Raw genomic sequence first — 27,401 nt, forward strand, 5'->3', positions numbered from 1 at the left:
TACTGTAGTAGTTCATACTTAGTTTAGAACATAGACAAGATCTGCTTTAATCAATATTGTGGGAGGATACTTTTAAGTGTCGTCATGAAACAATGTATGAATTAAATGGTAAGTAATAATTTAATCATTGTCATCTAAATTTATATTACATTATGTGGTTAGAAATGTTTGTATGTTACATTGGCAGGTGGAATTTGTAGTTAAAATGTTTAAAAAAATAGTTTTATTATTCAAGCCAGAATTTTAAAAATGTCAACGGATCAAAACAAGGCACTTTATGACTTCAATTGCAACATTTCTATAAAAATAGATTTGTATTTCTTTTCCACATAATTTTAGTTTTCACTGTCAGATATATCTATTTTTAATTTTAAACTAAACAGATAATAACACAATCATACATAACACGGAATATACCGAAATTCCGGAAAGGATGCTAGACGCACAAAATACATCTTGAAATCTAAGATTTTGTAAGAAATATAGATTTTTGTAGGGTATCTTACTTCATCCAAGTACATTACATTGGTGTAAAAATCTAGATTTCTAGAAAATTGTACTGACGGTTATAACAACCAAAAAATTTGATTATTTCGCTACTAAAACGTACGAGGCTTAACAATGAAGTTGCAATCGTTGTCATGAAACAGTTTCCAACAAGTTGCCTAAACGTAGTGCTTTTTGTATGAATAACCATATATCGTGAGACATTTATGCCTAGCCTTTGCATAGAAGCAAGCACTTGAGGCTCGTACGCTAAGCACTTTTACCGGGGCATTATGTCTGACAATTGACAATTTCTGAAGAAACAATTAAGAATTTAAAACTCAAAGTATTTTTTATTTTATTTTTATATTTCAGCTTTCTAATCATGTGGTTATCAGTTGTACTGTTGATAAAACTACTCTGTGTTCTTCCAGGTAAAACAATATTGTTTTGTTTTCTATTACGGGATTCCATGATAGCATTACCAATCAAAGATACGCTTTCGAGCATCGTAATTTGATAATTTAACTGCCTACATAATTATGGGATATTGTATCATTAATGCTGGTTTCATACTACCCTGCCGCTTGCCGCTGAGCGGCGTGGCGCACGCGCATTGCAGACAAACGGACGCAATAAAGGCTTGTCATTGGTTGAAACGCCCAGAAAAGTATGCTGGAGGCTTAAGACCCAATTCAAAGTAATAACAATAATAATAACAATAATGATAATAATATAAAATTAATAATAATGAATAAAAATAATATTTATAATAATAATAATTATTATTATTATAATATTAATAATAATAATAATAATAATAATAATTTAAACTATCTAGTGACTCCAAAATTCACAATCTTGTTATTTATAAAATAAAAATATATTAAAAGATAGTAGAACATATTCAGCTCAATAAAGCATGATTTTATGATAATCAAGTTTTTGGTTTTTTAATAATAAAATCTATCAACCCTGGTAATAACGACCTATACAATTAATAAATAATATGAATACAACATTACTAGCTTAATTAGTGCTTAGTAACATATTAATAAATGTAGCATTATATTTTAAAATTAAAATTAGTCTGTTGGCTTATGTTAAGAAAGCTAATTTTTGGGTAGATTCTTGGCACCCATGTTTAAACACATCTAGAAACATCAATGATTAAGAAAAAAGTGAGTGCCAGTTTTTCCATTAACATTTAGAGCCTCCATTTTGAATTTCAAAATGGCCGCCAATTTTTAAAAATAAATTGCCAATTAACCATTACTATTCATTCAAATGTCATACAATATTTATCATATTTTATCTAAACTCGTATAAAAGGGTCAACGATTCATTGGAAACAAAATAAGAACACTAGAAATACTCCAAAGTAGCAAAAATCCAAGATGGCCGCCATATATTTCAGGCTTTTTACGTAAAATGCCATAACTTTTGAACCAATGGACATAGGAAGATGCTTTTGATGACTAACCATATGTTTTGGCACATGCGGATTCCAATAATAACAACATATTTATGATTGGAACACCTTTTGCTGCTCCGTTAGAACGCCCACCTCACTTCCAATGTTAAAAGTATGTTGAAACTTATCTCGTTGCTTGACTGTTTGCTTTCCATTATTATCTTGTTCTTTGAATTTTATTTATCATGTTTTTGTAGACGCATTGCGCCTCCTGGGAAATATAAAAAGCGCAGTTTTTAAATGCTATGTAATGTAATGTACAGTATGAAGCAGGGAGTGTCAACGTTACTGATTAATTGTTCCTAATTGCCATTGCAATTATTAACTACACCAATCATTGGCGGTGTAATGTTCAAACAACTGTCGGTACAGACCACATTGTTTCCTCTGCATGAGCACCTTCCCGAACACTTTGATGTGTCACACTTACACTTGAAGAGCTGCAGCAATGAGACCGGAGCTGGAGCAACCTGAGAAATAACCACCAGTAGCTTGTCAAAGGGTCAAGATAAGTTGGGTTCAATATCCCGGCACCAGATATTAGCCTGGACATGGGCACGGCGTATATGTTCAATCCATGTTCAATCCATGGTCCCTGAGTTGGTGGCAGTTTGTCAACTCCTTGTTCATCTTTGAGTTGTTTGAACAAACACCATCCGAGCATCATGAGGTCTCCACTTGGACAAAAAAGAGATCAAACAAACTATTCACATCCACATAGAACTTCATCGGATGGTTCATCTCCTTCGCCAAGACCAGCCAGTGCTATCACGAAATTGCGGGGCTTACCTTCAGGAAAGTTGCAAAGCATCCCTTCTTGGCTGGCAAGTAGTGGTGTTCTTCGTAGAGGCAAAAGTAGCACACCTGTGTCTTGTGAATATATGTGGACATTCATCCTGTTGCTCTCAACTTCTACACTCTCTCGAAATGACCGGCTAATCTGGCTAATAGTAATGTTGACCCTCCAGTTGGTAAACACAGTTTCCATGGCATGGCCGTTGGATTGCAACATCCTTTGTCACACTCATTGACTCTAAGGTTTGAGGATATTGTCAAGTGCGAGTTATATTTGACAACTACACAAAGAAAGCATCACTGAAGGAACGGACCAGATAACTGCGGATCGTTCAAAACTCAACAGGTATCAAAGACAACAATATGCATTAGGTGCAAGGAGGCGCCATATTTAATGTTAGCTTTGGACACTTTAAATATCAAAAGCTAGTGTTTCTCGCCAGCATAGGCACAAAGGATTCGTTAACTCTACCTTTCCACATAATTCACAAGACACAGATGTGCTACTTTGGTTCTACGTAGAACACCACTACTTGGCAACCATTCCGCGCTAGTCATGAATACAAGCAAAAGATCAAGTCTCCCTGATTCAAAATGGAGGCTCTAAATGTTAATGGAAAAACTGGCACCCATTTTTTCTTAATTAGTGATGTTTCTATTATGTTTAAACATGGTTGCCAAGAATCTACCCCAAAAAATGACAGATTTGAAAAATATCACGTAAGCCTATAGACTAAATGCTTTTTGCTGCTTATTTGTGCCTATATTGAACGCGGAAAATATATGATTCGAGGGCTATTTTGTGTAATAACAATCGAAATCTTCATCGTAATTCAAGAATCCAGGGAGGAAACACACCTAAAATTGTGTTATTTTGAAAAAGCCTACCCTTTACCTTTCAAATAATCTTGGAGGAAGTAAGTCGCATTGTTCAAATTGACGTGGCTGTACAATTAATAATGGCCAAGCAAAATCATTTATCCATAGTTCAATTCACACCAAGTTGTTGCTTGCACAGTACACGCAACAAGTGTAATATATCGTTAGTTCGAGGTGTTTAAATTCCATTTAACTTTCATCACTCATAACTGTATTATTATTGTATTTATCATACTTCTTATTCTTATTTTCTTTCCATTTTACAATGCTTATGTTGTCAATACCGATCATCTTGAATTAAAAAAAAAATGTCCTTTTTAAAATCCGTTATAGAATGCATGATTCAAATTCAAGCACGTCAAACCTGTGCAGTTGGTCAAGGAAAAGATCAAAACCACGTTTGGCGATGGGTCCTAACTCCTGAAGATCCTTGTAAATGTACAAATGTCAGAATTGCATCGGGATTGAATAAAGACACACCTAGCCTACCATTTGAGCCAGTGGACGTCGATATACCACTGATTGGTGGCCATGACTGTACCTGCAATGCGGGATTTAGGAGAGATGGATTAACATGTACCGGTAAACTTTATGATTATGATATCTAAGAAGCTCAAAATCTAGGTCTGGGCCTCAAAAACTATGGTTTGCTTTTTCGTAAACCAATTTTTATCAGTGTTACTTACAATGTTTCCGATTTTATTGTGGTTAATTAATGCACGGCAAGTGCGACCGGCACTTTGCAACATTATGAACACGCTGGAGGATACCCACTTACAAGTATTAGATTGCGTATCCGGAGCAAATTAAAGGACAAGATTGCAAAATGAGTCCTCATTTTTGGATTGGAATAGCCTTAGAAAAAAGGTCCCTTAGAACAGGTCATTAACAAAATTTGGTTTTGTCTGCCACCATGTTGAATATCTTCCAAAGGCACTGCATGCATCAAAATAAAAAAGTTCCCACTAGATTTTCGCTGACCATTTTAGGTTAGGTTAGGTTAGACAACCTTTTATACCATTTTACACTAATCAGGAGGGTGCGCAACTCAATATCACCGTCTGTTAACACATACCTGTAAACCGAAACAATTGAATTGAATTTCAAGTTAATGTAATACTTTTAACAAGGACATTTATTTTTCAACCTCATCGGGCACGAACTCGGAACCTTTCTTCGCACTGAAGTTTAATGATCTATCGACTGCGCTAATTTGAATTCCTTCAAGTATTAGGGACTTCTTTTTTATATGTTTATTTAATGACTCGATATGCAATGACTTGCTTGGACATTGGTTATGAGATGGCTTGACTCGATTCGACTTTCAGACTGGACTAGAGTCCCCAGCTCCAGATGACTCGACTCGACTTGAGATTCGAGTCCTATATGACTCGACCTCAACTACAAGTATGTTACATTTCTTTTGCTACCTGGAGCCACGTAAAGGTCGAATTTGCAAAAAGATTAGTTGTTTAATGAAATATTTTAAAGACATTGCCTTAAAAGTTGTCTCTATATCATAAATTCTTAAACACTTGAGAACGTTCCTGCAAGCTCATTGGTTTTTACCCGTGTGATATGACACGATATCACACGGGTCGGCGAGTGTGCATCAACGCGATACGCGTGCTCGCTATTTGAACCAACAATTTGAACATAGCAACAACGGGACTGATCGATTTGAACCCCTAGGTAGTTATAAAATGTAGGATTTAATTTGATTACTTATGATATTTCTATTTGAATTGAAGTGTTTAAGAATGAGAATAAAGGTATTGTTTTTAGCCGCTGTCGTGCATCTATCGTCTCATATAACACAGGCGACATCATTATTGTTGGCGTAAAACTACTCGGCTACGCCTCGTTGCTTTACTTAAAATAATGATGCCGCCCGTGTTATATGAGACGATAGATGCACTCCAGTGGCTAACACCAATACCTTTATTCTCTAAACATTGTATGATATCGGTTCTTGTCATTTTTAGACGATAACGAGTGCCTCAGCAATCTCTGTGACCCTAACGCAACCTGTACCAACAACCCTGGCAGTTTCGATTGCACCTGTAATGCAGGATTCAGTGGAGATGGATTTAGCTGCAGCGGTATAAACTTTTATGAATAATATAAGTGTAGTTGGAAATATAACCGTGATACACGAGTGTGAAATTGCATTTCAAGAGCTGTCGATGACTTATCGATGTCGCTGCTTTGTCGTCATATAGTGTAGACGTGTGTCCTTTTTGTGTATGTTACGCTTGCTTTACTTTACGCCGGGCCGGCATTAACGCAGAGCCAACTGCAACTCCTGGTTCATATTTGAAGGCATGTGTAAACCTAGCACACTTTCCTTCATGCACAAGCTTGATATTAAATTAACGACGATACATACCTGTGACATACAGTACATAACAATATTTTGTATAGCCCCTCTAGCAAACTAGAGCATTGCATATGCACTTGCTCAATTAGCATTTTGTGCATATTTTATTACAAATTTATGCATGTGCTCAATTAGCATTTTGTTCAAATTTTATTCTAAATTTTAAAGGGGTTCTTTTTAATGACACTTTCCATTTGACATATTAGTATAAAGTATATGGGGATATAAAGTATATGGGGATATAAAGTATATGGGGATATAAAGTATATGGGGATATAAAGTATATGGGGATATAAAGTATATGGGGATATAAAGTATATGGGGATATAAAGTATATGGGGATATAAAGTATATGGGGATATAAAGTATATGGGGATATAAAGTATATGGGGATATAAAGTATATGGGGATATAAAGTATATGGGGATATAAAGTATATGGGGATATAAAGTATATGGGGATATAAAGTATATGGGGATATAAAGTATATGGGGATATAAAGTATATGGGGATATAAAGTATATGGGGATATAAAGTATATGGGGATATAAAGTATATGGGGATATAAAGTATATGGGGATATAAAGTATATGGGGATATAAAGTATATGGGGATATAAAGTATATGGGGATATAAAGTATATGGGGATATAAAGTATATGGGGATATAAAGTATATGGGGATATAAAGTATATGGGGATATAAAGTATATGGGGATATAAAGTATATGGGGATATAAAGTATATGGGGATATAAAGTATATGGGGATATAAAGTATATGGGGATATAAAGTATATGGGGATATAAAGTATATGGGGATATAAAGTATATGGGGATATAAAGTATATGGGGATATAAAGTATATGGGGATATAAAGTATATGGGGATATAAAGTATATGGGGATATAAAGTATATGGGGATATAAAGTATATGGGGATATAAAGTATATGGGGATATAAAGTATATGGGGATAAAAATTAGAGACGGCTGAAAAGAGCGATGTAGCCTCATTTTAGGCCATCTTAGGCACTTAAAGTCTCATAAAATAACTCCATACAATTGGAGTAACAAAATTCACATAAAATGCTCTTTGACATGTTTGAGCAGGTACAAATAAAAGCAAATATGGTTATCAAAAGTTTATGAAACAATGGTGCCGGATGGGGTGGCGGATCCACGTACAATTAGGACCTTTTGTAAAGATGTAGTCACAAACTGTTCTCTACTTCATATATATTTTAAAAGGTGAGTTCTCTACTTCATATATATTTTAAAAGGTGAGCTACAACAGCTCACCTTTTAACGTTATAATAATTCTCTGTTGCAGTATCCCCTTGTGGTGATCCTCCTTATCCATATTGTATATCGTATATTTGTTACTGTTGTCTGTGTTAACCATTTTTCATGTTTTATTTTTACAGCTTTGCTGCCATATATTAATTATCATTTACACCCCCTTTTTTCAGCATCCACGTGTACTATAGTTATATTTACCATGTCTAACCCAACATCTTTATTTCAGCAACTCAGGAAGACCAAACAGAAAGCCATGCGTTATTCTTTTCATCAAGATAACTACAGATTTTATTCCCACTCTCGCATTATTCCTACAGGCCTACAGATAAAATGTACACCAGCGCTGGGCACTCTCTCTGGTCCTCTACAGCAGAAGTGGAATCAACTGTTATATGGTACATCTATCCGTCTCATCAATATCCTAACTGAACATTGTGCTGCTTCTCTTGACAGTTTCTCTGATGAAATCACTGAACTCGAAGATGACCTGCGATCATGTTGTACAGAGGCCCAATGGGAACAGTTTAATAATGAGATAGATTTATGTTTGTCCACACAGAAAGCCGAAATTCTTGATCGCAGAAACAGGAAGATCCGTGGCATCTTGGAGAAACGCCAACATCACAACAGAAGACGGTTTAGGCGTCCTGCAGCTACTAACCATGATAACGAAAACCTTCCCTCCACAGTCGTTAATTTATCATCCTCCTCTCTTTCCTCCGCTGAATTGGATCTTCTCTCCAAGGGCCTCAAGTTCTGCCCCACCCCTCCAGAGGTTAACCAGGTAGAACTCAGTCAGGATCTCACTCAATACTATCGTCGCATACGTCTACGGGAGTTTTTCCTTGATGAGCCAGCATCTGAACCTGAGCCTTTTCGCAAGAAAAGCAGTTGGGTCCCTCCCAAGAACAGGGTTCCAGCCATGGAGACATACGTGCAGGTTGTTAGTTCCCAAGTTAACAATTCTGCCAATTCTTCCCACAGGACACATGACAACTTACCCCGTGAGGAACGCCAGGCACTCAAGTCTCTCAGAACCAGGACTGACATCATCATCAAGCCTGCTGATAAAGGATCTGCTGTGGTTGTCATGGATCGCCAAAAGTACATCGACGAGACCATGAAGCACCTCAACAATCGCACTAACTATGCTCTTGTTGATTCTGATCCTACTGACTCTTTCTCTCAACAGATACAGACCACCCTGGATGACATGCATGCTCGTGATGAATTAACCGACAAAGCCCATGCATTTCTTTGTCCCACAGATTCTAAAGCTGCTCGATTTTATCTCCTCCCCAAGATCCACAAAGCTGGGAATCCTGGTCGACCCATTGTATCCGGTAATGGTTCCCCCACTGAGAACATATCTCTCTACGTTGACCACTTCATTAAACCCCTTGTTTCACAGACTCCGTCATACATACACGACACCCCGGACTTTCTCAGGAAGCTTGAAGCCATCACGGACCAGATCCCCAGCACTGCCATCATTGGCACTTGTGATGTGTCATCCCTGTATACTAATATCCCATTCAGTGAAGGAATTGCAGCTACCTGTGAAGCGCTGTCTAGAAGTGACCACACCAGTTCCCCCATTGATGATCTGAAGACTCTCATGAATCATGTACTAACTAAGAACAATTTCACCTTCATGGGAGAACACTATTTACAGGTATTTGGGACATCGATGGGGACCCGCATGGCACCGTCGTTCGCCTGCCTCTTCATGTCTAGGCTTGAAGAGCAGATGTTGGATGCTGCCCCTTGTCGTCCATGGATTTGGTGGAGGTACATTGACGATGTGTTTTTCATCTGGACCAGAGAAGAAGACAGCCTTCACACTTTCCTGGACCATGTCAATTCCTTCCACAGAACTATTAAATTCACATCTGAACTTTCTCACCACCAGGTCAACTTCTTGGATGTCACCATCAGAAAGGAAAATGACTCCTTGTCACAGATCTCTACACCAAGCCCACAGACAGTCACCAGTATCTACACTCTTCCAGTTGCCATCCCCAACATTGTAAAAGTGGTATAGCATACAGCCAAGCTCTCCGCCTCCGCCGCATTTGTACTAATGATTCTGACTTTTCACAGCATGCTAGGGACCTCAAGAAGAACCTTACAACTAGGGGACACAGTGCACACAAAGTGCAGCAGGCCATCAACAAGGTCAAATCTCTTCCCAGGTCAGATGTACTGAAGCAGAAGCCCAGAAGCCAAGACACCAATACCAGAGTCCCTCTTGTGGTTACTTTTCATCCTAACCTCCTCCTCTCCGCAGCATCACTAATGACAATCACCATATACTTCAAACTTCAGATCGGCTACAACGAGCGGTTCCCGATAACCCCATCCTGGCCTACAGACGTCCCCGCAATCTTAGAGATCTTCTTGTGAGAGCTGAAGTCCCCCCTCTTTCTGATACTATTCCTTCCACACAACAGGGTACTGTCACATGTGATTCCAGGTGTGTTGTTTGCAAGGACCATATCCAAGAAGGGGATTCTGTCACCAGTAATTCCAACAATTCCTCCCACAGGATCAGGGGCAACATCACCTGCACCACATCTAATGTAGTGTATCTCATTTCTTGCAGAGTTTGTGGTATACAGTATGTGGGAGAAACCAAGAATGCACTTAAGAAGCGGTTTTATGGACACCGGTCCACAGTCAACACCAAGAAGCTTGACACCCCTGTTGGTGATCACTTTAACCTCCCCAACCACTCTATCTCCGACATGATCCTTCAGGGGCTTGAGTCTTTAGGTAACCGTCCTGACACCGTCCGTGCCAGCAGGGAGAAATTCTGGATGAAGCGCCTACGTACCATCCAGCCACATGGTCTCAACATCCAAGAGGGAAACGATTAACTTGGTTTTCATATTCATAATATTCCACCCCCTCCCAATTTTGTTTTTCTTCCTATTTTGTTATTTATATTTTCCATCCACTTTATTATTTTAGTTTTTATTTTCCTTTTACTTCCATCATCATGTATTATGTTTTTGTAGTTTTTATTTTTACCACACATTTTCATTTTTCTATTCAGCCCATTGTCTTCATTCATTTCCTTATCCCTCTCATCTCCATTCATGACATCCCACTTCCTGCCCCAATTGATAGTTCCCAGGAACCACTTATGTCTTCTATTGTCTTGCTAATTTCCTTTTCCTTTATGTCCATGTCACTATATATATGCATGTTTGTGTGTTGTCTTGTCACTTTGCCTTTGATAAAGATCCTGCTAGGATCGAAAGCTCAGGCCCCTAAACTTTGAAATCATATATATTTGTTAATATTAATTCTTATCCTCTTTTAGACGATGACGAGTGCCTGTCCAGTTCATGTAATCCTAATGCAGCTTGTATCAATACCCCTGGCAGTTTTGACTGTACGTGTAATGCAGGATTCTACGGAGATGGATTCATTTGTACCGGTAAATTTCATAAATATAATACCGTATTTGTGTAGGTTGAAAATATCTAGCAGGAAAAGCACGAGTTAGAAGGTGTGTCTCAAGAACGTTGGACTACGCGTCACTCGCTACTTTTCTTTTGTGGGTAATACACTGCAATGTGCGACTGGTACTTGGCAATGTCATGAATAAGCGTGATACTCACTTAAAGTGTGTGTGTGGGGTGTAAAATGCGAACCTATAGGGTCCGAATTTATCTCCTTCCCGCAAATAGCTCATATTAGCTAGGGCCGCAAATGCCTGTTTTTCCATGTTATTTTAGTCTACATTGAGGATGACAATTTATTTCTCACATTTACGGCCCTAGCTACTATGGGCTATTGCGGGGACGAGATAAATTTAAGTGACCGCTTATAGATTCGAATTTCAACCAGCCTAATCACGAAGCTCCCGTAAACCCGAGGTCCTGGGTTCGATTCCTGGGCGGGATAACTTTTTCTGCTCTCCTTCATTATATGCGTCGGCAACCCTGGTGAAATATTATGTTTGGTCCTGAAGAATATCGTTAAGAATGTTTAAATTAACTTCCAGAGAGCGTTTTTTTTCTACGTGCACAGACTTTATACCCATTTAAAACATTAAATGGTACACCCCGTTAAGACTCATTTAGGTATCATGAGCCACACAAGGCTCTCAACCATTGACCAAATAAGCCCAATCGCCATTCTAACTTCCGGTTTTTGAGAGCAGTTTTGGGACACTTTGACCTCTGACATATCGGGAAAATTTACATAATTATTATTAATTTTCTTATTATTGTCATAATGTTGATCATTAAAAATACTAAATAATTTATTTATAAAATACTTTTATTTTTTATATTTGTTTTAATTATTGTAAAACATTATAGATCATATTTTGTACGTAGTGTTACGAGTCGTACTTGACTCAAGGCCAAAATCACCTTTTACCCGAACTCACACGAATGCACAACACAAATACACTGTTTGTTTAAGCTAACAAAATCTAAGTCTTTAATTGAAAGCAAGTTTTGTTTGGTACAATATAATGACAACAAATGCACATATACACTCATCAAATATATCACTCTTTATCTATTTTGTACTTAGCCAGCATTCTTCTTCTTGACGATCATAAAGTTCTTGCAATGTTCTGGACGACTGATGTAATATATCCTTATTCACTTGTCCTGCGAATCAGCGAAGCCCAGTGAACACTTGAGTTTATGAATATCCTTGCGTATGAAATCCTCACACAAAAATGGCGTTGCTTTCTCCTTGCGTTGCTTTCTCCTCCAAACTTAACTCCTTGCGCTGTTCGCTCCAAACTCAACTCCTTGCGCTGCTTTCTCCAAACTTGGTGCTATTTCCACCTTTCACACAATATCTTCAGGAAGCAGGACTGCGATGCAGTTGTCCCCACTTATTTTGACAGTTGTGTTGCTCCTTTAACCAGACTTCAGCAAATCGGCAGAAGAATATATATTCCTTTTTTGGAAGAAGTACGTTCTTGGACGTATTCTAGATCTTCTCCGACAACACTGGCAAATAGTAGTACTTTGACTACATAAAATATTTCTGGTTTGCAATTTCCTTTCTTTGAAGGAATTGGACTGTAAGCATATCAGCTAGCTAGCCCAGATCAACACTATCAACTGTGAATCATTGTTTACATTTTCTTATTATATACCAAGCCTGGGAAAAACCCCATTCTATTCTGGGCTATTTACTGCCTTCACACTATGCTCAATCTGGGAAATTCCCAAGTCTTAATTATAACATTAACCTTTCTCATTACATCACTTCCTTAGGGGAAATCCCATTACATCATTTTCAGGGGGTTTCCAAATATTCCAAATTAGATATGATTCAACTTGGTTTGCTCAATTTGAGAGGGGAATTCCCCCAAAATGTCATCACTCATGTAACTTTGTAAAACAAAGATAAATCATCAATCTAAATTACTGAGGGCACATCACAGTACAAAAACCCAATATTTCTGAATTTTCTGAGAGGTCAATGGACAAAGTGTCCCAAAACTGTCCTACAATGCATTGCAAACTTCCAATGCCGATTTGGCTTATTGCTAATACTGTTTCTAATTACTTTCTCTAGACGTTGATGAGTGTCTGACTATTCCCTGTGACTCTAACGCAAATTGCAACAACAACCATGGTAGTTACGATTGCACCTGTAATGTAGGATTCAGTGGGGATGGATTCAGCTGTAGCGGTAAAGTTTATGAAAATTATATTTATATTGGGTTGAAAATAGCGGATGACACTTACGATTGTACTAGTGCAGGATTCAGTATGAATGGATTAAGCTGTACCGATAAATGTTCGAAAAACACTACTTATGTACGGAGAAATAAAGTCAAACTATGTGGTAAATTAAATATGAGAAAGGTTTTTAACACAAGTCAACACATACATAAATGACAGCCAGTGAAAAAATTTCACTGACCATCCAGGATTTGAACCTGGGACCTTCGGAGCGCCGAACCGATGCTCTACCAACTGAGCTAATGAGTCAGATGGAGAAGAGCACTGATGTTATTATCTATAGGCCTTCAGTTCAATACCCGCCCTCTATCATCTTCTGATCCAAGAAGCTTTAAGAAAGAGGTTTGGAAATCATTGAACTGGATGGTCAGTGTAATTTGAAAATATAACCAAGGGTTCTTTACTATATACAAATTGGTCACTCCAATGCAGCTTGAGAATGACAGTTACGATTATACCTGCATGTAATTTTCAGCGAGGATTGATTAAGTTGTACCGATAAATGTTAGGAAAATACTACTTATGTAACTTGAAAATATAACAGAGAGTTCTCTACTTCATGCAAAGTAGCTAATATTAGTTTTATCCTCCTTTTAGACGATGATGAGTGCATGAATAGTCCCTGTCACTCCAACGCAACTTGTAGTAACAACCCTGGTAGTTACGATTGTACCTGTAATGCAGGATTCAGTGGGGATGGATTAAACTGTAGCGGTAATTTTTTTGAAAATAATATTTCTCACTCTATATATAAATTAAAGGTTGATCATAATAATATGACCTCAAAACAGGATTGAAAAGTTATACTTCCAAAACTCTGAACAACTTAAATGTCGCACGTGTGGCATCAAATTTCTTTTTGAACTATATATACATATGTTTGTGCAAACAATTTAATTTATTGTATTTGTAAGATGAACGGTTCAAAACAGACCATTACCAGAAATAATGAGATATTAGTTGAGGTATTGACTCTTAGGTTCTCAACCTCAAACCAACTAACATCTCACCAGTCCAGAACAACACGCCCATTTTTCCTGGTAAAGGTTTCTCACCCTTTATATCGGATATCTAATACAGACTTGACATTTAATATGGAATATTTCTTCACTTCATAAACCGCACGGGTTAAATATTTATTGGGGTGTGTCGGGTGATGAGGTCAAATAAGTTTTGATAGAAAATGTGCTTTCCATGAGTTTACATTATGGTGCTCATAATGTGGTGCATTTGCCTAACTTTATGCAACATTGTTGTGTAACTATTTATTGGGGTTTGAGGTGATATTTCCTAAACTTTGTCAGCAATTGGCATTTGTCAGTGCTGAATGCACTTGTATGTACCATTATTGAAAATGGGAGGAGCTTAAAATATAGCTCTTCAAAGTGATACGAACACAGAAAGTTTGAATGTCCCCCACTGCGGTCAAATGTTATAAACTTACGGTAAAAAGGCAACTGCAGGGATTCCTGGTTGTCCAATAAACTCACGCTGTTTATTTATGTACAGTAAGTTTACAACACTTGGCCTCAGAGGGGCATTCAAATTTTCTGAGTACGTATCACTTTGAAGAGCCATTGTTTTTCAAAAACTAGTATCAAAATATCTTCAGAACGGAGGATAAACGCACTAAATTTAATTCATAACAACAGAAGGCGTTATCAAATATCTCAAACTGCCGTATATGGTTAGTTTAAGATCATTAATTGTAAACTGACTATATACGGCAGTTTATTTGGGAGACCAGGTTGGTCACATACTGTCGTATCTCTAATGCGAATGTCACATAATGTTGTGTCTCTAACGCGATCGAAGTACTCTCACGAAATCAGGAAACAACGTGTTTAAAAAAACATCTATGATTATGATGCTATATTTAAGATGAAAAATGTGATATAATTTGATTTGTAAATTATTTCATGATTTTAATTCTTTTCTTAACGTTATGGTGACAACGATATACGTATACACATACAAAACAACATACATGTCACAAACATAAACTTTATTTCGTGACATACGATATGTGATGCGAGTGACGAATTTTGTTACATTTTTTATTTGACTTATTTATGTCTTTTTCACATGATACCGATAAATAAAAAGACATTAAAAAACTAATATGACTTTCAGATATTGAATGCTATTCAGACGCCATAGGCGGAGATTACCGTGGTACAGTAGCCGTTACTGTAACAGGCAAAACATGTCAAAAGTGGACTGAACAAGTACCACATCAGCACGAAGTAACGCCAGATAACTATCCAGGAATTGGGCTAGGAGATCATAATTACTGCAGAAATCCTGATAACGAACCAAAAGGCACTTGGTGTTACACTATTGATGAGGAATTGCGTTGGGAATATTGTGACATAGGTTCTACACGATTCTGTGGTAGTAAGTATAGCTAGGAGGATTGGGACTCACTCTCACGCATAGGTTCTACTTGATTCTGCGGTAGGCACCTTGTTCTGGCTATAGCCTTTTAAAAAGTATTTAACCATATGTGTACTTGCTCAAGTAGCATCCGTACCGATGCAAATTGTGTAACACAATTCGTCGGCTGTATTCCATAGTGGCGTATAGTGATTTTTGGTCATTTTTTTGAAAATGGGCACATAAATTTTTAATGATGTTCTCTTTCCTTTATCTAAGTCTCATCTGTCAAAATTAGCTAATTAATTAGTAATTAATTAATTAAGTGTGGCGTAAAGTCACAAAGTGAAATTTTGTGTTTTCCATAGTGGCGTACCGACTATACGCCACCTTTTATACACATTTCATAATTAAGATATATCGGCAAAAATGAAAAAACATTGAATGTCATAGTGGCGTACACCTCGCTACATGTCATAGTGACGTATCGGACCTATACGCCACTATGGAATGAAGCCGACGAAAAGCAACGCCATAGGGATTACACGGCGATCAAGGTGGCGTAAGGTTAACGTTAGGTTAGGGTATTGCGTTTGCGTGTTTTTCATAGTGACGTATAGTTTTGTACTTATTGTTTTCAGTTTGCCAGCTATATTATGTATTTATTTCTTTTGAAAAATACATAAAAATAAAATCTATTTAGTTTACTACAGATATTTCACACCATTTACAAAATATGTGGCGTGTTTGATTTACACAACTCGATTTTAAATTGGCATTTCTTTAAACCCGATTTTCTCGAAAAGTTGTCGCGTGGCCACACTATACGCCGCTATGGAATACAGCCGACGAATTGACTTAACTGACGCACAAAGAGGCTTTCGCCCATCGCACGGTCATTTCAAAACGAGTGTCTACCTGCAAAGTGCGTGTTTCGTGTGCGTTCGTCTGTCAAACGCGTGCTTTAATTGCCACGTACGCATTGTAAAAGACTTCTGGCGCGTTGCTAGAAATGCGAGAGATACAGAAATGCACTTTTTGCGCATGCGTTCGCAGGGAGAACCTCTTTTTTGGAGCAAGATGGCGGATCCGTGCAAAGGGTTAATAAGGCGCTTTCCAGCATTCTGTAATTTTCATCTCCATGTCCATAGAATTCACATTTAAAATGAAAGGTTCATTAAACTAGACCACATCCACTGAATATGAATTCCACCGTAATAACATTTATTTATGTTTAGAACCTTTAATAATGGCCTAATAATAAACGAAATCAGAAAAAAAAAATCAGCAAACTGGTAATAATAATGAATGAAAACTAATTAGAGAATAAACGATAGGAATTTGTGTTATTACTCTCCTCTATTATATAACACCTAAGTAGATCCTTATCATTTGATTGGTTGATTGATGGTCACATGTCATTCAATAAATAAACTTTTTTACGGCCTACGTCGCTACTGTGGAATTTGGTTATATGCGCAGTGCATTTTCGTTATATGCACCGTGCATTTTTGTTATATTCCGTACATTCTATTGCACGGCACGGCTAGATTGCATATTTTGAAGAAATAAAATCCACATCTACAACTAAAGCCGCGATGATAGGTTTATTACGATTTTTTTTTCTTTTGGGAAAGAAAAAGTAGAAATAGGCTCAATGGTAATATAATAAATAAGTAAGCTTTATTTACAGAAAAGAAAATAACTTGCAATATGCTACCCCCACCCCTAAGAATTTTGAGGGCGTGAAAAAATTAATGGATTCTCTAAAAAAAATAAGTCCTTCAAAACTGGGAGGTTTAAGGCTAAACAAACACAAACTTGCTCTTGCCAATACCTCCCTCTAGAGCAAGTTTATGTTTATTTAGCCCTAAGAATCCCCATTTTGAAGCAAATTTTCACTCCTATTTGAGGATTTCGGGCAGAAATATGCCTGTACAGTGCTATGAGAAAAATGTTCAAGTTGATAATTATGCATTTTTTTAATGTCAGATTCAGTTTCTACACAAAATTTTACCCTAGAAAATGTTCCTTTAAGTAGGATATCTTTCACTTTATGTTTTCACCATTCTGGCCACAAAAAGTAAGTCAAAGCTTGAATGCTGTCGTAAGTGGTTTATCAAAAAGTCATGATTCATTTTCAAAATTCTCCTATTCATTTGTGTGTGCAGTTGAAAATCATCCAGCCATCTGACAATGGGTGGTCTGCTAATGGCTGCCTCCATGTGCACTACTCGATAATATATTATCGACTATATAAAATCATTGTACAGGACTGAACAATGCTAACATACCAATTTTCTCAAAAATTTTACAAATGTCGAATACGTCAGTATGTGATACGGTCGACGATATTTATTTAGAACCACTCTCTAGTGACGGGATATTGAATAGATGTACGGACGTATGATACGTACGTTTGGATATTCTTATCTCTCTCATATCTATCCTTTTCAATTCAGGTGGAGATAATGAATGCTACTCTGACGCCAATGGCGCAGACTTTCGAGGTAGAGTAGCTATTACTAGAACAGGAAATGTATGTCAGAAGTGGACAGAACAGGTACCACACGTGCACACGTACTACACACTTGAAAATTTTCCGGAATCTGGCTTAGGAGATCATAATTACTGCAGAAACCCAGACCCCGATGATGGTCAAGGAGGAGCGTGGTGTTACACTACTAATGAAGCAATACGGTTTGAGTATTGTGACATACATTCCTCCGTATTCTGTCTAAGTAAGTATAATGACTAGGATTTATCATGATGAAAACAGGCGCGATCGCAGTGACTTTAGATCCTCTTTTGATATTAATATAACCAAAATGTTTTACCTATGTTCATATCCAGTGGCATAGCCAGCGTGTGTCGGGGGGGGGCTGTTCCGGTGCCCCCGCTCAGCATGAACGGTACTGGGCCGTCTGGGCCGTTGCGACCCTACGGGCCTTGGCGAAGAAGAAATTGGGGTCAGTGATGACTTCTATCCTCTGCGGTATTTGAAGTTGAATTTGGACACGAGTATACCAACATCACCTTGCCCCTGTTGAGTAGCATATCAATACACCATTACTCGGTTTCTATCATCTGACCAAAATTCTACTATTGGATTGGGGTAATAAGCTGATGTTATTGTATCCCAATGATGTTGACACCAGCATCAGCACATCCCGTTGATGGCTCTTCTCTTGTTGAAAAAGAAGGTATAGGCCTACATTGTATATAGATATTGCAAGAGGTTGGAAGGCAGACTAGCGACAAGAATCAGGGCCAGCAGTTCGTGGTGGTGTGTCGAGTTCCCTCTGGTCCATCACAGAGTCATTTGCCTTCGGTTGTTTTCGAGGTTTTCTTGTAGTTTTCGCAATTGGATAGTTTACACCAGGAATTATTTTAGTCCAGTCCTAGCAGCGTCACGGGTGATCAGCACTGATTCAGCTTGTTTACGGATATATAGCTAATAACTACCAATATAGTGTAGCTTGCCTCTGGTTGTGGAACAAGTTAGCCAGTGATGTGCTGTGGTGGAAGATTGATCAATGATGACCTGTTCAGCACCATCCTATTGACCGTTTGAAGATACATCTTTTCATCCGCTCTTGTATGTCTATGAGATGAAAATGGTGTGTCAATTGGCCGGTGGTTGTAACCCAGCTTAATCTACTTAAACAAAAACACTTAAATACTAATATACACAGTTAGCTCATATGAAAGTAGACAAAAAAGAAATAAAGAACTGTTTACCAACCTAAATTCATACACTTTTAGAAGGCGAGAACCAATCAGAGCAAGCTTTAGAAAAATGCGTTTTTCTTGCGGGTTGATGCATTTGTGTTTATTTGTTGTCTTGTTTAATTTTAACACTTTGGGTTGGTAAACAGCTGTTCTTTCTTTTTTAATAATATTATGTTATGTATATATATATATTTAAGGTTAGCAACTATTTTAAACTGTTGCGATTTGTTAGTTCATAGCATCCTGCGAATGGTAGTGAGCTTTGGCAAAAACTGCATTGATCATTTCATAGCGAGTGTGTAGAAGATTTCAAATATTACAGATATACTTTTGTAGGTCCTGTGGTTCTTGAGTTATGTTGTAAAGAGGGTTGAAACAACAACACTTTTGTAAAACGTACATAACTCATTAACAACAATAAATCAAGCAAGTTTTCATAGTAAATGATTTGTAGAATGAACTTTTGCACAACAACAAAGTGGTTTTTTTTTCAATAATATATGAAAATCGATTTCTGGCTGCTTCGCTCAACAATACCTTGTCTACCTTAAATCCAACAGATACGCCAATTGATTTAACTGGAGCAACTGCTATGCAAAGCAGTTCAAATAACGGCGATGCTATTAAAGCTATTGATGGCAATACTGATGCGGATTGGGGTCCGGCTTTTAGTTGCACACAAACAAGTGAGTCAACTGAAATGATTTGTAACTGTGGTTGAATTCTTGAGAGCAAAATTTTAATTTGCTGCTCACTATACAGTTATTTTAAATTGTACTGATTTACAATTGCACTGTAGATGTTAAAGATGTTAACTAAACACAGCACCAAGGGAGAGTCCTCACTCCAATCACCAGACATAAATCTAAACCTGGTCACGCTATGACAACTTGATTGATATGGGCGTGTGCATAAACTTGTTAGCTCCATGGGCCTTGATTTGGTAAAACGATCTAACTTGAAATTGGGACATTTTGAGATAAATCCATATCATGGGTAATGTGAGGGCGCTCTTTCCATTGGTGACATCCTAAAATCACCACCATGCCACCAAATAATGAGATTTTTATATTTTCTAAGACATTAGATCTGTTTAATAATTTATTTTATTCAAAAAGAAAAACGTCAAGTGTTCAAACTTTAAAGCTCTTTTTCTCGAAAGAGCGATTTTAATTTCAAGTTAGATCATTTTACCAAATCAGGGCCGCAATGGGATACCACATTTGATACCAAAAGCCCTAGATTAACAATGATTTATAAAAATAAATGAAAATTGGAGCATTTACAAAACGTTCAAATAAAGAGGAACACAGAGAGATAAATTGCAGAGCATGACCATGTCACTACTAGAAACGATTATAAGATAATATCCATCGATCTATCCCTTCTGCTTTCAAGAAAATTTGGGTTAATCATGTGTTTCAAATGAACAATTGAATAATTGAACAATTGATATAGAAATTGACGAAAATTGCATATTTTTTCGTGTTCTAAAGGAACTAGGAAGAGTTTTCTCAAATTTTTGATTTTTTCTTCGTTTTAAAAATATGAGTAAAAAAAGATCAAATCTTGCCCTTTTTGACCAACATTTTGGATATTTAAGATATATTTTTAAAACGAATAAAAAAAAAATCAAAAATTTGAGAAAAAACTTTCTAGTTTTGTGTCTTTAGAACTTGTGGCGCCTTTCTCAAAAACTGCTATTTTTGGCATATATTTGCCGTGCTAGTTCGATTTCTTGCATCCTTTTTTCTTCTGAGAATGTATACTTTTATGTACTTTACATCATTACTTTTAAAGATACAATACAAAACAATCTTTAAAATGTCCCAATTTGAGTGACTTCTCTACATAGTCTCCATCAAGAGTCAACCATTTTTTCCACCGTTTCTTGAAACTGCCCATGCCGCTGTTGTAGAAGTCCTCAGATTGCGTTGGAAACTACTATTCCACCTCTTGCATGACTTCCTCAGTGTCATCAATCGCCTACCACGCAGTGGAGTTTTCATCTATGGGAACAATAACAAATCAATTGCAGCAAGATCAAGAGAATTGGGCTGATATATGTAAGGAGTCAGGAGTCAGCAAGCGCGGAACCCACTATGCTGACAGCTTAGACATATGAAGAGATTTGTTTCAAAACCCCTTACATCCACTTTTGGCTGAAATTGAGTTATTGGCATGATATTATAGTGTGGGTAAAAATACACATTTTGGTGGTTGTTTGACCTTCATATTACCTTCCTTTCCGGAGGTATCGTATATTTCCCGTTTGGAAAATCTTAGGGAATTTCCGGAAATCTGAACGTAAAATGAATATAGAATTGTTTTGTTTTAATTTTTTTGATGTATAATAGGAGCCTGGAATGTTCTTTACCTATTAAAACCAAAAGGAACTGTTTTGGGTCACTATGTTTGAAAAAATCATTTTAATTAACAAAAGGTGTAGCTTCGGATATACCCAAAAAATGCCATTTTCCCGAATTTAATTAAAAATTCATAATTAAAAATATAATGAGATATTTCAATTTTTCTTTTTGATTTTGAAAGCATTAGTCAAGTTACATAAAGTAGTGCAAACAAATGGGCTCAAAATTTGATTGCAAAGGTGGTTTCTAGAAAAGGGTTAAATTTAATTTGTTGCAAAACCCCTTATATCCACAAAAGGTGCGATATAAAATAAATAATAAAATAAATAGGAAGGCTTGAAAATTGTACCAAACCTATTCTTTTAGTTTCTATTCATCAACTCTTTATCCAAACCCGAATTGAATCAAATCGAACAAGTAATACTTGCACAATTAAAAAGAGCTGTTTTTCAAAAAAAGTCAAAAGTGGATGTAAGGGGTTTTGCAACAAAGCTCTTCATATGCAGTTTGTTCATCTGAGATCAGTTTCATGCATGAACATGCTGATCGGTCTTTCACGATAAGATCCACCACTTTCTTCACTGTGGCTGCATCGCCCGTAAGCGATGGACATCCACTTCTTGGCTCATCTGTGAGGAACATGTGGCCAGTTTGGAAAATTCTTTTCCAAAAGGCAACAGTGCCATATCGTCACCGTAGACAGCCTTCTTTTCATCATAGATTTTCTGGGCACTGTAACCCTTCTCCGTCTTGCAGAATATGCGGTTAGCGGGGTTACTGACAGAAAATCTAGCGCCACTTATATAGAAAGTTATACTTATGATACCAATTTCCACCATAATAAATTATACATTGACAATATAGCTCCTTCTTTTCTGGGTGATTTCAAAATTTTTTGATACCCGCTAGTACATGTCTGCTCCTTTATACCCACGTAAAAGTATGGCATTCAAACAGACTCGGTGATTGTAAAATTTACACTGTCGGAGCACAGAAAAACAAACGATAAAAGTTTCTCACAGTATTTTTAAATAAGGTTTTTTTGATACCCATTTAATTACATGTACTTCCTGTAATTACTTCCTTCCTAATATTTCCAAACACACGCACACAACAATGTTTCAACTTCGTCCAAACAGTGGCGGATTTATGGAAAAGGGCCCTGTCAACAAAATACCCCGAGGTATAGTAATAAGGAGTTCGAATTTTTTCGTGAGGGATATTATTGTTGCTAAGAAAAAAAAAAGAAGACCAGTGAGCATTAGATTAGGCCCAATTTTACCGAGACATCTGTGGATGCAGCGCGCGAAAACTTTCCGGTTCTTTTTCGTTTATGATGCTATTTAAAGTAAAAGCCTGGGGAGGCACTTAACACAAATGACCATATGGGTATGTTCTCCCGGAAACACCCCCTTTTTGAATTTTGCAGCTCTGAACGACCACCTACATTTGACCAAAACAGAGCTCCAAAAGACCATTGATTTGGTTAATTTCAGCTCTAAAAGACCTCTAAATTGCTCCAGAAAGCCAAGTCAGACCCTTGATATTGACTATTCGCATTACCCGTACGCCGTCAGCTGCCAAACACCTACCACCTCAAAATTTCGGGGGACCATACCCACCAAAAATTTAGCAAGGTGGGCCTTGTCAGCAGCTGCTGCCTTGCTGACAGCTTTTAAAAATCCGCCACTGCTTCCAAATAGTCTAAATACGAACAAATCAGTTCGGAGGAACTCATAATTCACGAACGTCTCTGATATCAAGTACTCTTGAAGCGTCATGTCAGATAACAGTATCATATTTCAGAGACGTCTCATAAATCACAATACTCCCTAGTTTCAAAACCCAGTCGCAAACGATATTAGTAACTTTGGTGAACGTGCCAGCGCAGTGGGAATAATTTTGTGAGTAGGCCTTATCAGGGTTGTAGCTAGCCCAAGTTGAGTGCCTGCTAATTTTACTATCCAATTCATGAATTAGAGCGCAGGCTCGGGTACTCTTGGGATTTTTTTACTTTGCAATTACCATTGCAATCTAAGTGTGTTCATGAACCATTTGTCAGAATTTGCACAGATAGATATAATTTTTGCACAGGTAGATATTTGCTAAACATAGGAAAGCTTATTCTAATACACTCAGCTTCGTTCCGATGTGCTGCATCGAGTGCCCAGCTGTCAACAAAGCTCGACGTATGTGATATCACAAACCCCCGTATTTGAAATCACTGACCCGTCTTTGAAATCAGAGACGTCCGTGAATTACGAACTGCCCCCGAACTGAAATATTTTTAACTTCACGGCAACACGCAAAAATATTTCAAACTTGTTCAGTAATATTCATATTAATACACCACGCCCACCTCATGAATATGCAAATATAGCCACGTCTATATTACGTATTAGTCTCGGTCCCAGCCGATCTGTGCCCCTTCGTCACTAAACAAACCGTCTGGCGACAACTTCATAGTACGTCTTTTTTGATTGGCCAATCGTCGTCATCATACAATGCGAGTCGCTGACATGAAAGGCGATATCAGACGATTGGCGCCTCAGTGACTGCTATATAAGCTAGCGTATATTTTGCGTTTGCGGTATCAACAAATAGTGGGAGCCTACGATGTTTAGTGTCACTTACACAAGTCACGTCCTATAGCCAATTTAAAACAGTTTTATTTGGAAATTCATTAACCAATCAGGGATCGTCATTTTGGGGTTGGGGCCAGACGGTTTGTTTAATGACGGAGGAGCACAAACTGGCTGGGACCGAGACAACTTACGTATATGCAAACCGGAAGTGATCTCTGACCTCATTAATATTCAAAATCCATAACACGAAAAAAGGATATCATGCTACTCTCCCTCCTCTCTCTCGCGCCCAAACTCTCTCCCCCTCTCCTACACCAGCATTGTCTTTCCGCTCTCTTTACTCCTTTTCTCTTCTATCACCCACTCTCTGTTACAAACACACCAATGATATCTATAGTTGAGGATAAACTTTTTGTGGCTCGTTTTCATTGCATTTTCAGCCAACGAACCATATCCATGGTGGGAGCTAACATTACTTACAAACGCATGCATATCTTCTGTGATTATCTTCAACCGTATAGACTGCTGCAGTAAGTAAAAAATATAATATTGTTATAGTCTGAACTTGTAGTGCATATTTGCTTGCAACTAAACAAAATCAATGAGTTTGTTTGAGATAAAACATTCCTAGGTCCTTGAGCAAAGTATGTATTCTAAATTCTCGTCCTGCGGAGCCATTTTAACACGAATCTTAGATTTACGCTTACAAAAGCTTGACTCTCCATGGAACGTTTACTGGAGCACCAGCATCATGGTATGCTCCAGAAGCACTCTAGGATCAAAGTTACATCATATAGACACTATATCACTTAGTATAGGAGCATAAAACTGGAAATGGTTTCATTGAAAGTGATAAGAAAATGGTTTCATGAAGTTTACTTGTCTGACCGAGGAGGATCTTGAATTGTAAACGTCCCATGGAGAGTCAAGCTTTTTGTAAGCGTAAGTTTAAGATTATGTTACAGTGTTACAATAGTTCCAACGGCACAATTCACCAATCCCCATTTCCGGTATGACTGCGATTAAAGTCAGTAAACAATGCTCGTTGTATCTGATCCAGAAATTGCACTTACTTGTATACATATCAGCAAACACTTTTGCCTTTGCCAACACTTGATTTTGAGCGTGATGTTGTATGTTGCCAGTTGGTTTTATTTCCTTCTCCGGATTTTCATGATCCATGTTGTAGAAACTCAGCGAAATGACCACATCAATCGGGTCGATAAGTCTGGCTCCATCAAGTTTACTTTACAGCAAGAAACGCAAGGTTCTCTACCTTTTTTGGATACATTGATTGTAAGGAAGGAAGACGGTACTGTCAAGCTTATGGTCTACCGCAAACCAACGTACACAGACCCATACCTTATTTACCAGTCCCATCACTCTATGCACTTTGGGTCATACTTTTATTGTACTACAGAAAGGACACCATAGTGACAGAAGAGGCGGATAAAGTGGAAGAAAAAAGAAAGTCCAGGAAGTACTCCAAACCTGTGGGTATCCCAATTGGACATTTGAAAAAGTGAAAGATGAAATATATACATAGTGTTAAACCAAAGAAAGTGACTAAAAGACTGAGGTAAACAACAAGAGTAAAGGTAGGGTTGTTCTACCATATGTTAAGGGCGTCACGACGGAAAGAATATACGAAGAACGCGACTCACACAGCAGGCAGTGTATAAAATCCCCTGCATGAACTGTAACTTATCTTATATTAGAGAAACAGGCAGGAATCTCGGTACGTGGATGGAAGAATACAAAAGCGAAGTAGACACAGTGGTCACTAGAGCTCGGAGAAAAGAGTTATTAACTATCACGCTCCAGTCGGTCATAACCGATCATGATGTTGACAAGAATCACGTCGTGGGGGGTCGAAGCTGAGATCAGGGAACCGGTAGAAATAAGAAAGAGGGCCGGGGCTTACAACTATGAACAGAGACGAAGGACAGTATCAGCTATCTCACATTTTCGATGAGTTCTGCAACAGAAATCAAGAAAATCCCCAGAAGAAAAACCAACTGGTAACCCATAAAATCACACCTGAAATCCCTCTAGCGTCGGTGGTCAGTAAATACAGTCACTCCTCATCAAGTGTTGACAAATTCAACAGTGTTTGATGGAATTTACAGTAAGTGCATTTTCTGGATCAGATACTATTATAAAGAACATTGTTTACTCCACCGATCCTGATGAATTTGTTTAATCATGTTATCGAAGTATTCTAGCCCTGAGGTCTTCACTGAACAAACTGAATCTATGGCTTTCCTATTTCTTTCAGGTGATCGACTGGTTGATGCTAAGATTTACATCAGTGCAACGCTGCCTAATCACAACACACGAGATGTTGGCAGTTTTTGTAATGGTGTGTCGGCGTCGGATGCTACTTATCCAGGAGGGAAATCGTATCCCTGCTCGTCGCCCATTACTGGTAGATACATCACTATCCAACATGAGAGTGGAGGTCAAAACCGAATTTTGACCTTGTGTGAAGTAAAATTGACCGGGGGAACTGACTGCTAGAAAATGTTTTTAGTCAGGTATATGTTTAGAAAGCATGTTGACAACTAATTTGGAAAATAAAGAATCTACCGGTATAAAACAAGTTGTTGGTCGAGGAATAATATTTTTATGAATGGATTGCTAAAGGATTTATATTGCCGTGGAATTACAAAGTTGAAACTGGGCATTATTTTAGAGGGTCCTCCGGAACAAAGAACTTTGTAATCAACACCGTATTTTATTGATTGTAATTGAGTGTATTGCATTCATGTTTATATGCAAGAATATTGTCCAATCATAGTCCACTTTTCATTACGTGTTAAAAATTGCTAAGTTATACAAACAGTGTGAAGTTGTTGCGCATTCGTGTGACAACTGAAAAAAGGTGTTTTGGCCTTAAATCTTTCCGACTCATAATAATGTCCGAAACAATTGTTTTTGTTGGATTACTGATTACTCTATCCATTTTTGACACAGTCGTGAGCTATATACATTCCATTTTTTAAAGGTGCTCTCATTCTCCATCAAATCTGACACTGCCCACGGGGAAGTCTTATTTATGTGCGCATTGTCAGTGTCACCCGTCATACAAAGTGCACACAGTACCCACCGACCCAACCCAATTATAAACAAACAACTCAGCACTAAGGATATAGGAGGGTTTTTGCTTGCTTTGTTTTAGTATTGTACATGTATATAAATACTTACTTCTTGTTAAATTGCATTATGACAACCATATGTTTAGCTTCTAAATTCTCTTAAAACTGTAAAACAGTTTTAATAAAGGTACAATAAAGTAAT

General features: G+C 37.6%; 2 protein-coding genes and 1 non-coding gene across 3 annotated transcripts; 2 read left to right on the forward strand and 1 right to left on the reverse strand.

Moving 5' to 3' along the window:
- Positions 1-27,382, forward strand: LOC140169714 (uncharacterized). Its single transcript, XM_072193011.1, has 12 exons — positions 1-108; positions 862-920; positions 3,968-4,216; positions 5,620-5,736; positions 10,639-10,755; positions 12,870-12,986; positions 13,637-13,753; positions 15,173-15,436; positions 17,878-18,156; positions 19,708-19,833; positions 24,542-24,631; positions 26,380-27,382. The coding sequence occupies exons 2-12, from the start codon at positions 872-874 to the stop codon at positions 26,619-26,621; spliced, it is 1,767 nt and encodes a 588-aa protein (XP_072049112.1). The 5' UTR covers positions 1-108; positions 862-871; the 3' UTR covers positions 26,622-27,382.
- On the forward strand, positions 8,107-9,716 carry LOC140170467 (uncharacterized). The gene is given in 3 exon segments (XM_072193829.1): positions 8,107-9,259; positions 9,262-9,566; positions 9,639-9,716. Coding segments are annotated over 3 exon segments (1,410 nt in total). The 5' UTR covers positions 8,107-8,232.
- Trnaa-ggc (transfer RNA alanine (anticodon GGC)) lies at positions 13,216-13,289 on the reverse strand. The gene has a single exon. It is a non-coding gene; the product is annotated as a tRNA-Ala (tRNA).
- Positions 27,383-27,401: the final 19 nt, after the last annotated feature.

The sequence above is a fragment of the Amphiura filiformis genome, chromosome 14 (assembly GCF_039555335.1).
Source record: "Amphiura filiformis chromosome 14, Afil_fr2py, whole genome shotgun sequence".
NCBI lineage: Eukaryota > Metazoa > Echinodermata > Ophiuroidea > Amphilepidida > Amphiuridae > Amphiura > Amphiura filiformis.

Bases quoted from the DNA above. Each gene is read 5' to 3' on its own strand.
- LOC140169714 (XM_072193011.1), top strand. From the start codon at position 872: ATGTGGTTATCAGTTGTACTGTTGATAAAACTACTCTGTGTTCTTCCA. The intron at 4,217-5,619 runs GTAAACTTTATG...TGTCATTTTTAG, and splicing joins AGATGGATTAACATGTACCG to ACGATAACGAGTGCCTCAGC. The intron at 10,756-12,869 runs GTAAATTTCATA...TACTTTCTCTAG, and splicing joins AGATGGATTCATTTGTACCG to ACGTTGATGAGTGTCTGACT.